The sequence below is a fragment of the Sabethes cyaneus genome, chromosome 1, assembly GCF_943734655.1.
Source record: "Sabethes cyaneus chromosome 1, idSabCyanKW18_F2, whole genome shotgun sequence".
Taxonomy (NCBI): Eukaryota; Metazoa; Arthropoda; class Insecta; order Diptera; family Culicidae; genus Sabethes; species Sabethes cyaneus.
Genome location: NC_071353.1, coordinates 43991486 through 44005117, shown reverse-complemented (window position 1 = coordinate 44005117; position 13632 = coordinate 43991486). Strand labels below are relative to the sequence as shown.

At 42.6% G+C, this 13632-nt stretch overlaps 1 protein-coding gene across 1 annotated transcript in view; it reads left to right on the top strand.

Moving 5' to 3' along the window:
• The first annotated feature begins 8670 nt into the window (after nucleotides 1–8670).
• The window catches only part of LOC128745625 (uncharacterized), a 60250-nt gene continuing 55288 nt past the window's right edge, over nucleotides 8671–13632 (top strand). The window contains exon 1 of the mRNA XM_053842699.1: nucleotides 8671–9277. Coding sequence (XP_053698674.1) covers nucleotides 8671–9277 — 607 coding nt within the window. The remainder of the gene's footprint in view (nucleotides 9278–13632) is intronic.

The following is a 13632-nucleotide window of genomic DNA, read 5'->3' as shown; positions in this document are numbered from 1 at the left end:
AGTTTTTTACCAAGTGGCATCAGTTGGCGCGAGTAACGAAAGGTTAACTGGACCGGAAAGGCCCGCTGAAGTGTAAACAATCAATGTTCCTTTTCTAGTAGACACAAAACCTTCTTTTTGTATTATTATAACCTGTTCCACAGAAATAGAGTTCACAAAACCTTCATCTTTACTTACGTTTCAAGCCATGCAGGGTAGTGTTCAACACCCTTTAGGGAGACACCTCTTTTAGTTAATTTTTAATCACCTGTACACCCCTGGGAACTGCACAACTGACACACCAACATTCGTCAGTCAGTCTCTCCTAATCAAGTTAATGAAGATACGACCAAATTTGGCAAGGTTAGTGCTACTAACAGCTAATTTGGTCTAGAGCTACTAACCAGGTAGCCGTGGTTTGACGTAGTCCGGTTTATAATCCACCAGCCACGTACGTTAACCACCGACTAGAACGATGACGTTTGTAAAGTGGCAATCAGAATTCGTCAGCGTCAGCGATCCACAAAAATTGTAAACCTAAATATGTTGTCTACCTAGCGGTAAAACTTCTCACATCACTTCTCTCACCATCACATTCTTAATGCGTTTATCAACACAAAGTGTTTATTCATTTATTCAAGCATTTACAGTTAAGTACCGTGGTCGGTGCTTTCCGAAGGCACTCTATTTCTATCCTCTCCGCAAAACGGAATGGTCATGAATATTTACAATCGGTACACTGCCCTGTTAGGCGTGAGTTGTTGCGTGCAACATATCAAAACGCGGCGGCTTTTCCAGTTTACTCACAGCCAACAGATATAGTTTTAGAAGTGGCCGTCGCAGATACATATTAGAGATTGGACAATTTTGCGGTCAAGTTTTACGAAGTACATATACCATTGAAAGAGGAAATGCGTTTCACACAGCACAGCACCAATGAATTTTGGTGTTTATTCGGTGGCGAGGAAGTCCGTCCAATTCCGGATCTGAGACAAACTGCTTCATAGTTGATTCCGCCGATCAATTCGGTAATGTGATATATGACGTTTGCATTCAAACGAAAGTGAAACTTTCTACGACAATAAACATTGGCCGGTGGGTAGCACTAGGCGGAGGGGCTTGGCACCATCGACGCAAGTCAACAGCTCAAAGCTCTAAACTGGCAACGGCAAGTCGTCAGTATGAAAAACAGGTGAGCCGAAATTGATTCGATCATGGGCAAACCATTTATTTGATTGAAAGTGAAACGCTTACCTATTGTGATTCTTTTCAAGCAGACTGGATGATATTTGAGCTACTATGATTGTAAGCACTTAAACAAATGAGTCTATATGGCTTAGACGAAATATAAGCTCAACAAGTGTTAAAATGACGTCATAAAGGTTCAAAGAAAGTAAAGCCCTTCGGGTGGCTTTCTGTATTCTTCTTTTTTCTACTGAACACAATGTTGAATGGACAAAATTAGCTTGGTTCGTTTTTAAGAAATGCTACTGGTTAATATGAACGTTTCTTAGGACAGCTGATTTTGGCAATTTCACAGAAGTCAATAGTCTTCAGTTGAAAGGAGCCCAAGTCTAAAATGTAAACAAACCGAATGATTTTCCAAAAGCTATTTTTTGCTGGACTACCATAGGAAAATGAACCCTCACGCGGTTTTTTTTACATTTTGGACTTGGACCCTTTTCAATTGTTGGTCTTCAGTTTATATCGCTTTTTATCATGGATATACCCTGTTGTTGACTATTGTGAAAATATTCAAGTTTGTGATAACTAAACGGCATTTTCATGAAGATTTATTTTTCTGCATTATTTAGAAGAAAAATGTATCTGAAACGCATGGAAAAATTGTGGAATTTTTGGACAGTTGTGAAAGTTTTGACAGTTCAAGGATGGCTCATTGAGAGGCTCTCTCAATTGGCCTCGAGGCAGGACGCTGGTCTAATAAGCCAATCGTCGTATGTTCGAATCTCGACAGGGAGAAATAAGTAAAAGTCCATAGGATCTTAGCACCAGCCATACATTTGTTTTGTACTCAAACAGTTTACTGTTAAGTTTGACAGAAGACCATGTTTCAAGAACGAAATGTAGCACTTAGGCTTTACTTTGCTTTGATATCAGTGCTCAAAATAAACCACGGTGTGGATAGTCGAAAAGTTCGAAGACGAAGAATCGAAGATATGGCCATCGGCATAACTCAAGCGAACAAAAAGGGACGACGATTCTTGACGAATTATACTTGAACCGGCACACGTGCTGGAGACTTTATCATCATAAGAAACGCCTCATGTAGAAACCTTTGTTGGCAAATACCGATTTGCGGAAGGAATGATACACAAAAGAACAAGGCAGCGTACGATTCAGTATACAGCGAAATGAGTTACAGCGGATTATGCTTGAAAATGGTTTTCCATCGAAATTGGCTAGATTGTTACGTGCCACTCTTTAAGGGTCAACGTCAAACCTCAGCAGCAGTCCGGAAGCGAGGCTCCGAACTCGTTTGTGATGCTAGACGCTATTAAGCAAGGTAATGGACTATCGGATTTTCTGTTGAACATTGCCTTAGAAATTGCTATTCAAAGGGCAGACGTGCAGAGGAGCGGTACCATCGTACCGAAACCTTGCATGTTTCAAGGCTCCGCAGATAACATCGGTGTCATCGGTATTAACCATAGGGCTAAGGCGGAAGCTAATACTCATTTTGACCCGAACCGGTTCAATGATGTCATACGGTATCAATTGACTCATTTTATGTTTCTTGACACAAAATAAAACAATTTGATATTGATATTTTTTAAACACGAGGTTTGGCCAATTTGATATTTCCTTGATTTGGTAACACTTTTTCAAAAGACCCTGAATACTGTTGTACAGAAAATATCGCAAAATTGAATATTGGACTAAATTTATGAAATAATTCTAATTCCGGTTATAAAAAAGGAAGCTGCGAGGATTGGATTTCACCAAACCGAAGTTTATTATGGCTGCCACAAGGCAGTTTAGGTGTTGGTGCTGCGGCGGAGATAATTATGAAGTGGCCTATGAGCTCGTTTATCTTCGTATATTAGGAACCGCACATAGGGTACGGGAGGGTATTCCCATCACGCTACTAATTTCGGCATACATTACCTTTTTTGGCTACACTTTCCCAAATAAAAACTTTGCCGCTATATAACAATACTGAAACGAATGTAGCACTCATAGGCTTTAAGGTGTTATAACTATTTTCATAAAAATGTAAGTAGTTTGCTTAATTTTATTCAATAAACATCAAAACCACTGATTTTCCACTAGCACGTAACCAGGCTGAAAAAACTAACAGCAATCGCTTACGCGTATCCGCTCTTGGTGATGATTTGGAAAACACACAATTATGATCACGTTTACTTATTCTAGAAACTAAACAGCTGTGAATATGCTATCACAGAACAATTCTACTTCTTTTTATCACGGAAGAACACAAAAATTCCCCTCTGATATGTAAATATAAATCAATTTTCATTCACTAGCCGTTAGCAGCATTTTGTTTTTAATTTCAGCGTATGGTGCGTTACTTACACTACTACCAACATATGTGCTGACATATCTGGTATTTGAGTGACAACTGGCGCTAGTGTATATGACCGATTCAGTGATACACTAGCGCCAGCAGCAAGCTGTTGTCACTGCAAAACTAAACATCTTCAATGAGCCCGGATTATAGGCAATAGCGAGGAGTTATTTTTTGGTCTCTCTTTTCTTGTCTCTTTTGATCTGTTTTTGAAAAGCATTTAATCGCTGTGCTAGCTATTTCGGCCTGTCGGATTTAAAAAACGCAGACACCACTATAGAAAACGGGCTCAATTTAGCCGCAGCGAATCATTTCTCGCGACTATAACTCAAATTCAGTAGCGTTTTATTAAGACCAAAATACACGCCGATATTCAGTAAATATTATTCTATCAACTGGTATAAAAATCTTGTCTCGAATAAATATAGTTTCAACGTAGGTCCTGAATATTGTTCAGGCTATCGCTTAATGGGCTGGAAATACCCACCCGTACCCTATGACAACGATGGGACGATGTGATGATGTGAAGTAAAGAAGCGGATACTTACTTTCTTATCCTGGTGCGATGTTCATTAGAATTTCATCTGTATAACAACGTTCCGCCAACAAACTCGCTCCAGAGCTGACCGTCTGCAATTTCTTGAATGTCTAGCACTTTCCCTTGCGCCACTTGGTCTAACCAATGAGCATGCTGCGCACCTCAGCATCTGGTACCAAACAAATTCGAGGAAAACGCCATTTTTGCGGGGTTGTCCGGTATTCTCACAACATGTTCCGCCCATCATCAAAAACGACCAGTCCTTTCAAGTCCCCGTCGAGCGTTGTCCACGATTCTTGTCCGTAGAACCCCTTATTAGTGTTTTGTAATTAGTACATTTGGTACGGCGGTTAAACTTATCATACCTTAGGATGTTGTGGGGTCCGTAGTAAACACGACTTCCGGCGAGAATAAGCCTGCGTATTTCTCTGCTGCAGTTATCCGACGTCATCAACGACCCGATGTATAAAAGTTATAAAATGTCCTTATAACCTCGTCAAACATTCTCTGATATTCCTCGTCGAAATAGTCGTTACGTCGACTCTTTTCAGCGAACCCAATGGCTCCTTTCACTGCGCTGCCGGTGACTACTTTAACGCTATCACAGCAGTCCTCGAGGTTTCATTTAGCTTTCCCTCACTCGGCAGTGCAGTCTTAAGGCATTGCGCGTACTCAGTAGTGACTTCAAGTAACTTGAATCATTCCAGATTGTACCGTGGCGGTCGACGGTACCGAATGTTGGTAATAACGGAAAGTCTTTGGCACACTTTAACCATCAAAAGATCAAAATCGATGTTTGCACCACGATAGGTAATAGTCAGAACCGATGTTTACGTTGACGATATCCGAGAAGTGCCTTCCATCAATCAAAACGTGGTCGATTTGCGTCCGTCTGTTATGGTGATCGCCAGCGGGCGTACGCTGAATTCCAATAACCTGTCTGAATTCCTCCTCTTGACCAACTTGAGCGTTGAGGTCTCCGATGACCAATTTGAAGTCATATCTTGGGCAGTTGTATTCACGCTCGAGCTGCGCGTAAAAGGCGTAGGTACTTATCGTCCTCGTCACTTCCCAGGTGTGAGCTATGCACGTTGATAATGCTATTACTGTAAAAACGACCTCTAATCCTCAACTTGCACATACGGCTGTCTACTGGTCACCACCCAATCACGCGCTTTTGCATGTCGTCCCTCACGATAAAAGCTCTACTCAGCTCGTGTGAATTGTCGCAGCTCTGGTAATTGGTGTATCCATTTCTACACGAATGTACCGTAGACCCTTTCCAGCATGCCTTTTGCAGTGCTACAATGTCGAACTTGCGCGCTATCAATAAGTCGAAGAATACTGACTGATGCTTCTCAGATTAAGAGACTTGCACTTCCGTGTTCCAAGCTTCCAATCGTTGGTCCTTTTTCGTTGCCTTGGTCTATGCCGATTATTCCGGTCCATATTCATACCTCCTGTACTAGTATTTTTTACGGATGGGTTGTAAGGCCTGCACTAACCCCCTATGTCGCCAGAGGACAATCGTAACAGTACCTTTTAGCGTCCCACACCGACACGAGGACAATAATTTTCCCTCCCATGTCAGAATACGACCTTAGTTTCCACCGAGAGTGGTTACCCTATCTCCACTAAGATTGCTCGTATTCCAGTTGGTACCACGAGGAGGTTGGGACGGGGGTTGCTGGATAAGAAACTGAGAACCACTATGGGGTTTATCTTACGCATTTACCGAGCAGAAGAAACGAAGAAGAGGCGGATGGGAACTGCAAATAAGGCCTTCTACAGATTAACGGGTGGAAACTAAAAATTCGGAATTTTTTCGTGGCCCCTATACTCAACAACAAACGAGCTCAGAGAGAAATGAGAGAATGTATGTGTTAGCTCTCTCTCTCCTCTTTTTGTCAATATTATTTGTTTTGTTTATGCTTGCCCAGTTTTGCCTAAAATGGCGTCGAAACAAGAAGCATTTCGGGAGCGCGTTGTGCACTTCTATGACTACCACAGAAATCTTGACAAAAAGTATACAGTACAACATTTAAAAAGCGAATATGTTGCGGCTGCAACTGTTTACCATATCCTAAGATGCCCAACAACTATTCGCAAGCAAGGTAGTGGGAGACCAGCCAAAATTATGGACGCAGAAAGACTTCGTTCTTTTTCTCATACCTTCAACAACAAGCCAAGGTTTGGCTATCATTTAAAATGTGTACCAGACGAATGTTTGAAGAAAATTTTGATCCCGTTTCTACAAAAACTCAGATCTTCTTCAAGCATCTTTGTTTTTTTTTTTGACAGCTTAAGAAAAAAATCCCAAAATTTTAGCTGTCGCCCGTTACATAGCAATCTGAGGACTCTCAGCCTGCACTTCATATAAAACTCACGTTCTATAAAACGTTAATCGTCCCAGTAGTACTCCACGACCAAGAAGCGTGGGTTGTACTTTTTATCCACTTCTATTTCTATTTCACGAAAATCGATAGACCCAACAGATCGAGAATAATTTGTTTTAGTTTAGCACGATCAATTGAATCACTAGGGTGTTAGAATTGTTTCACACCTAGACTCCTCTTGCATAGTTTAGATCTTTAATTTACATAACCATCTCCAATCAATAACGGATTGTTTTTGATCATGTGGCATACGGTAAATGGATATATATCGCCTACTTATCGATAATCAGACGTACGGAGGTAAATTATACCGAATAGTGGAACAAAGTGCTTCGTGTAAAACGAATAAAATTCATTTGAAATAGGAAACACACCTGTTGCCCAAAACGATTCGCTCTAACCTGGAAGCGGGTATTAATTAGCATCAGTTATGTTTACTTACAGTTAAACTAAAACGAAAAGCTTTTATCTCTATAACACACTTATCACTGCCGGCTGGACCAAACCAAAAACTATTTTAAAATTTAATTTATGTTTTTATGTTTCAATTTTTTAAAGCAAAAATTATATACATCAACACGCTCAGGTATATTTGACGTGCAAATCTTTGAAATGGTTTTGGTGCTTTGTTGAATGTGATAAATCTATCGATTGTAGAGACACGTTGACACTACCAGCTAAAAAAATAAGAAAATTTTGGGTGTGTACTGCGTTATTAAACAAAAGACTAATAACCGATAAACTTTTATCGAAAGTGCGAAAAAATATCAACAATTTGTAGTAGAAAGGAAACCAGCAATTTGCAAAGCACAACACATTTTATTCACGGGTAAAATGGTTCCGGTATTTTTCGATTGCCTTGTCCAATGTAATCCTTCCGGGCTGCACAATCGGTTATAATTTGGTCAGTAGAAAGCAAATAAAAAATGAAACTCGCGGCGTTTCACCTTGGACCCATTTGAAACGCTGTCAATGTTGCAATCTGAAACAGAGATCACGAAAGGGAAAATATGTTTTTGTTGTGGTGTAGGTATTCTAGTTATCAATTTACAGACTTGGCGACTCGCGTTGATGATGAGATGCGTGCTGTCACGTCCGAAATATTGACACAATATTCGACAGGTTTGCGTCTGAAGCTGTATAATGAGAAATGCCAAAAAGAAATGGAATGGAGATAAACCGGTTCCAAGCAGTTGCACCCAATATTATATTTTCAAAGTAAACCAGCTTAAAATAGTCTCAAAATAACGTCAATATTCCATTCATTTTTTGTAGATTACAGTATTACAGCTTGCAAGAAAAATCCTCACTTCACGGTAATTATATTGATTGTTGAACCAAACCACCAAAGATCACCGCAGAACTGATTTCAGTAATTACATACATGAAAATGTACTAAATTTTTCGTCAAAACCATACTACAAAACTGTTATTTTGTAGAACTGTAAACTATAAAACCTAAATTTTAATATTGCGTTTATCTCGCGGTTATCTCCTGAGCGCGTTATCACCGCCGCTGCAGGCGGAATTTTAATAAGCGCCGCAATATCAGTCAGCTGATAGTTCGTCTCACGTACTAGCAACATGAAATATCAGATTGAATTATGCTGAATTCGATACCAAAATATAACGTTAGAGATAAACTAAAACAATTGTACTCCAGTCGAAAACGTTAGAGATTATCAACTGACGATAATATTTACCACCATCGCGTAGCGACTCTCTCTCTCTCTGTCTCTCTGTCTCTCTGTCTGCAGCAAAATTCGATTTCCCCCGGCTACCGAACTCGCACTCGTCATCGCAACGGTTACAAATGATTGCGCCATTTTCGGCCAACTTTCGTCTACTGGACCAACGAAACAAAAAAAAAATATTAACCATTGTTTTTGCGTTATTTCTTCCATTACAGAGCCGCACGACCGGTACGGTGATGGCTGCAACCAACCGATCAGCAGAGGCAAAACCGTTGTGTGGAACGGAACGTCAACAATCGTAAAAAGTCCAAACTTTGCTGAACGCGCGGACTAATGATTCAATTAGCCTAGACGCGCCAGATGGTTTTGTGGGGTGATGCGAAAGTGACTGGTCAGCTTTGGTGAGAGTGAAATTGATCGAGGAAAGTGTGTTCTACTGAAGTTGCCATCGTGGAAAATAGCGACTGAAAAAATAGATTAACTAGACAGGAAAAACTGCAATCAGGTGCAGCTGATATGGTAACGAGGAACCTGATCGTTGATCATCTCCATCAGCAGTTATTGGTTGGTGACAAAAACGGTGACGATCAGCGAAGAAGAAACATGGTGGTCAGTAGGGCAAGCGCATCGTCTTGGTTGCGGCCATTGACAGTGAGTCTGTGCCTTTGCATGGTGATAAATGCTGCGGTGGCAACAAGCACCACCGTCAACGTGACAACCGCCTCCACCGAGGAAAGTGCAACTGTCAGTGGACTCAGCACGGCAGACTACCATAATCAGACCATTAGTAGGGACAGTGACAAGTTAGATATTGATATGGTCAACGTGACAACAACTACGCACCTGCCGGTTACCGCCCGAGCGGTGCGAAGAAAGCCGCTATTTTCTACCGGAAATCGGCTCTGGGATGCTCTGATAGCAGAGTGCATCCAAAAGCCCACCTTTGCATGCATTCAGAAAAATGTGTACAGTTTCTTGGGTGAGTCGCTGGATGTCGGTGACTTTAACGTCAGCAACCGGCTGGTGTTCGTTAAAAATCGGGTCGATTACACTAAGTACACCCGCGAGGCGAACGAAGATGGGCATCATGAAGCGGACAACGAGATACCGGACGCGAGAGCAGGTAATTATAAGGATCGTTTTTACTTAATTGGATGCGAAAGTGAAAATTGAACGCATGTAAATTAAACTGTTCTTACGCACATAACCTTACTATTAGATTTTATCAGTTAAGCATATATCCAGTGTAAAACGAAAGCAAGTTTTTATTTGTGTCACAATTATAGACAGGTTTCATTGAACTTTAATGATTGATGAAGGTAATCACAAGCTGTTTTACGAAGAATTGGCCGTTGTCTTAACCAACCCCCGGGTATCTACCATGTTTCATGAAACCGCCACGTTGTGAGATGGCGCTACTTGCGTTTTGCTTTCAATAAACAGCATTCACATGGCAGTGGAAATGACGCGACCAAGTCAACAAAACTTAAACGCGTATGTATCAATTGTATGATACAGAAAGAGAGATTTTTTAAGACTCTCAATAACAGTTCATTGAGAAGGTAAAGAACCTATTTTAAGCAGGCTAAGCGGATCACTGATTGTTTTACCATATTATAAGCGATAGCTTGCCTTAGTAGGGGATATCAGCGAACCAATCTTATTGTTAATTTTAGTTCTTCAAGCTGCTACCACTGAAAACCACTAATAATAAGCTTAACTTCTGATTTTTTACATTAAAAATTATGTTGTTGGAACTAATTTTATTCAACTCGAGCGCATTTTAATCACCAAAGTGCTTTCTTACGCAGTCTTGAATTTTACTAATGATCGTCATAGTTCTTGTTCAAAACACAGTAAATTGTGTTTGTATTGTTTGTGTAATTGTGTAGATGTATTGATATTGAACGATGTTCTTGTCAAAAGATTCTGAAAATGTGAACAAAATACTACGTTTTAAGCTCATTTATTTTCCGCTGAATAAAATAAAATAGTAAAATAATTTACATTCGACTAACAGAAAACGTCACCTTCGGACGAGGAACAGATGATAACGCATCGAAAATTACGTCTGGTGCTGCATAAATACAATGTGAATCTTTCTTTTATACGTCCACTAGCATAAAAGTGACCCAATGATCCGGTTAATGCTAGCTTCGCTTATTTTGTTCGCAAATGTCAAAATTGCCACCGGGGTGATCACAACCCTACACTCAAAATAATTTTCACGTCGAAATTACGGAAAAAAGTTATGTGAATATTTTCCATCCAACTTTTCCCGTACTATTTACGTGAATTTAACGTAGTTTGCATGCGTGCGTGCGTGTTTGCATGCGTGCGACGTAGTATGCGTGCATTTAGGTACGTGTAAATCAGATAGGTCTTATTGTGTTTTCCAATAATGTTCAACTGAAAGTCAAGTCACGTGATTTTTAACGTGGAAAGGACGTGTGGATTATTTTGCGTGTATGTTCTTTACTAGAAAGTTTGGCAGACGAATTTGAAAACGCATTGCAAAGCATTACACACATACACATGGGTCGTTCCACGTCAAGTGTCCGAGTGGCATGTAATCGACCTTCTCGGATTTGAACCAAATTTTGTCAGATTGTTCGTTTCAGGTCAGCAAGAAAAGATCCTAAGTTTGGTGCCAATTAGACGTTACCTCGATTAATGGAAGTACCTCCACTTTTAATGAAAAGACACGTTTTTGTCAAATCCTCTTATTTTCTTTAGCTTCTTCTTCTTCTTCTTCTTCAGCAGCATAGAGCCGGGGTGGCTCGTGCTGTTTCAAGCACTCGTCTCCATTCAACTCGGTCTTGGGCCACTCGTCGCCAATTTCCTAGTCGTCTCAGAAGTCGCAAATCGCTTTCGACCTGGTCGAGCCATCGTGCACGTTGGGCCCCCCTGTTCCTGGTGCCGGTGGGGTTGTTGAAGAGGACCGTTTTCGTCGCACTGTCGTCCGGCATCCTTACGACGTGTCCGGCCCACCGTAGCCTGCTAACTTTCGCTAGATGTACGATGGGAGCCTCCCCAAGCAGTGCCTGTAGCTCGTGATTCATACGCCTCCGCCACTCTCCGCTTTCAGTTTGTACTCCGCCAAATATCGTCCGCAGCACTTTCCGCTCAAACACGGCAAGGGCGCGTATGTCCTCCGTAAGCAGCGTCACGGCTTCAAGTCCATAAAGAACTACCGGTCTAATAATGGTTTTGTACATTGTTAGCTTCGTGCGGCGGCGTATGCTTCCTGATCGCAGCGTTTTACGAAGGGCAAAGTAGGCCCGATTTCCCGCTTGGATGCGCCGCTGGATCTCCTTACTAGTGTTGTTGTCCGCGGTCACCAGCGATCACAAATACACGAACTCTTCTACCACTTCTAGTTCGTCGCCGTCAATGGTTACCGTCCGTGGGAGGCGCGCATTTGTTTCCTTTGAGCCTCTTCCTTTCATGTATTTGGTCTTCGACGCATTTATTTTTAGCCCAATTCTCCTAGACTCCGCTTTCAGTCTGGCGTAGATTGCCTCCGCCGTCGCAAAGTTCCTGGCAATGATATCGAAGTCATCTGCAAAGCCTAGAAGTTGGCTACTCTTGGTAAAAATCGTGCCTCTCGTTTCAATGCCCGCTCGTCGGATCACCCCCTCAAGAGCGATGTTGAACAACATGCAGGATAGACCGTCACCTTGTCTCAACCCTCGTCGCGTCTCGAAGGGACTCGAGAATGTCCCAGAGATGCGTACGAAACACATCACTCGATCCAATGTAGCTCTGATCAGTCGCGTCAGTTTGTCCGGAAAACCGTATTCGTGCATTATCTGCCATAGCTTGTCTCGATCGACTGTATCGTATGCTGCTTTGAAATCGATAAAGATGTGATGCGTGGGCACGTTGTACTCCCGACATTTCTGCAAGATCTGTCGGATAGTAAACATTTGGTCCGTAGTTGCGCGAGCCCCCATGAAACCCGCCTGATAATTCCCTACGAAACCTTGTGCTATCGGTGACAGCCGGCGTAACAGGATCTGGGAGAGTACCTTGTAGGCGGCGTTTACCAGCGTAATACCACGATAGTTGCAGCAGTCTAGCCGATCACCCTTTTTGTAGATGGGACAAACCACTCCTTCCATCCATTCCTCCGGTAGCTTTTCCTCCTCCCAAATCCTCGAAATAACCCAGTGTAGAGCCTTTGCTAGCGTTTCCCCGCCATATTTATAAAGCTCTGCCGGTAGGCGGTCCTTCCCAGCGGCTTTATTGGTCTTCAGCAGCCTGATTTCTCGTTTGACTTCTTGGAGATCAAGTGCTAGGACATCACTATCTTCCATGGGCGCTCCTAGGTTAATTTCCGTTCCGCCTCCTTCTGCGACTTCGCCATTGAAGTGTTCATCGAAGAACTGCTTCCACCTGTCGACCACCTCGCGCTCGTTTGTAATTAGATTCCCTCCCTCGTCCCTACACATGTCAGGTTTCGGTGTGTAGCCCTTCCGAGTTTGGTTCACCTTCTCATAAAACTTGCGCGTGTCATTAGCTCGGAATAGTTGCTCTAATTCTTCACGATCTCTGTCCTCCTTTTGGCGCTTTTTTCTCCTCAGGATCGTGGTCAACTGGTTCCTAGCTCGTCGGTACTTGGCCAGGTTCTCTCTAGTGGCAATACTTAGATAATTTTTCCAAGCATTTTTTTCTCCTCCACCGCTTGTTGGCATTCCCCATCGAACCAATCATTTTGTGTACTCCGAGGCTCAATACCTAGTGCCGCGGTAGCGGCCTCTCCGATGGCCGAGCGTATTCTGCCCCAACCGTCTTCGAGGTTTGAAGCACCTAACTCCTCGGAAGAAGGCAGTGCCTCATTCAGTACTAGCGCGTAGTTCTCGGCAGCTTGTGGGTTATCTAGCTGCCTGATGTTCAGCCGAGGAGGGCGGCTTTGACGTGTCCGGTATACGGTGGACAGCTTTGAGCGCACATGTACTGCTACTAGGTAATGGTCAGAATCAATATCCGCACCCCGACGGGAGCGTACGTTCGTGATGTTAGAGAAGAACCGGCCCTCTATGAGAACGTGGTCAATTTGGTTCATTGTACGTTGGTCAGGTGATCTCCAGGTGGCTTTGTGGATATCCTTGCGCGGGAAAAAGGTACTTCGGATCACCAGGCCTCGAGAAGCTGCGAAGTTTATACATCGTTGGCCGTTATCGTTTGTGTCGGTGTGCAGGCTATGAGGTCCTACCACCGGTCTATACATTTCTTCCCTACCGACCTGGGCGTTCATATCCCCGATGACGATCTTGATGTCCCGTGACGAGCAGCTGTCGTACGTTGCCTCCAGCCTCGCGTAGAACGCTTCTTTCTCATCGTCGGGTCTACCTTCGTGCGGGCAGTGCACGTTAATGATGCTATAATTGAAGAAACGGCCCTTTATCCTCAATACACACATTCTCTCGTTGATCGCCTTCCAATCTATCACGCGATCCTGCATTCCGCCCAGCA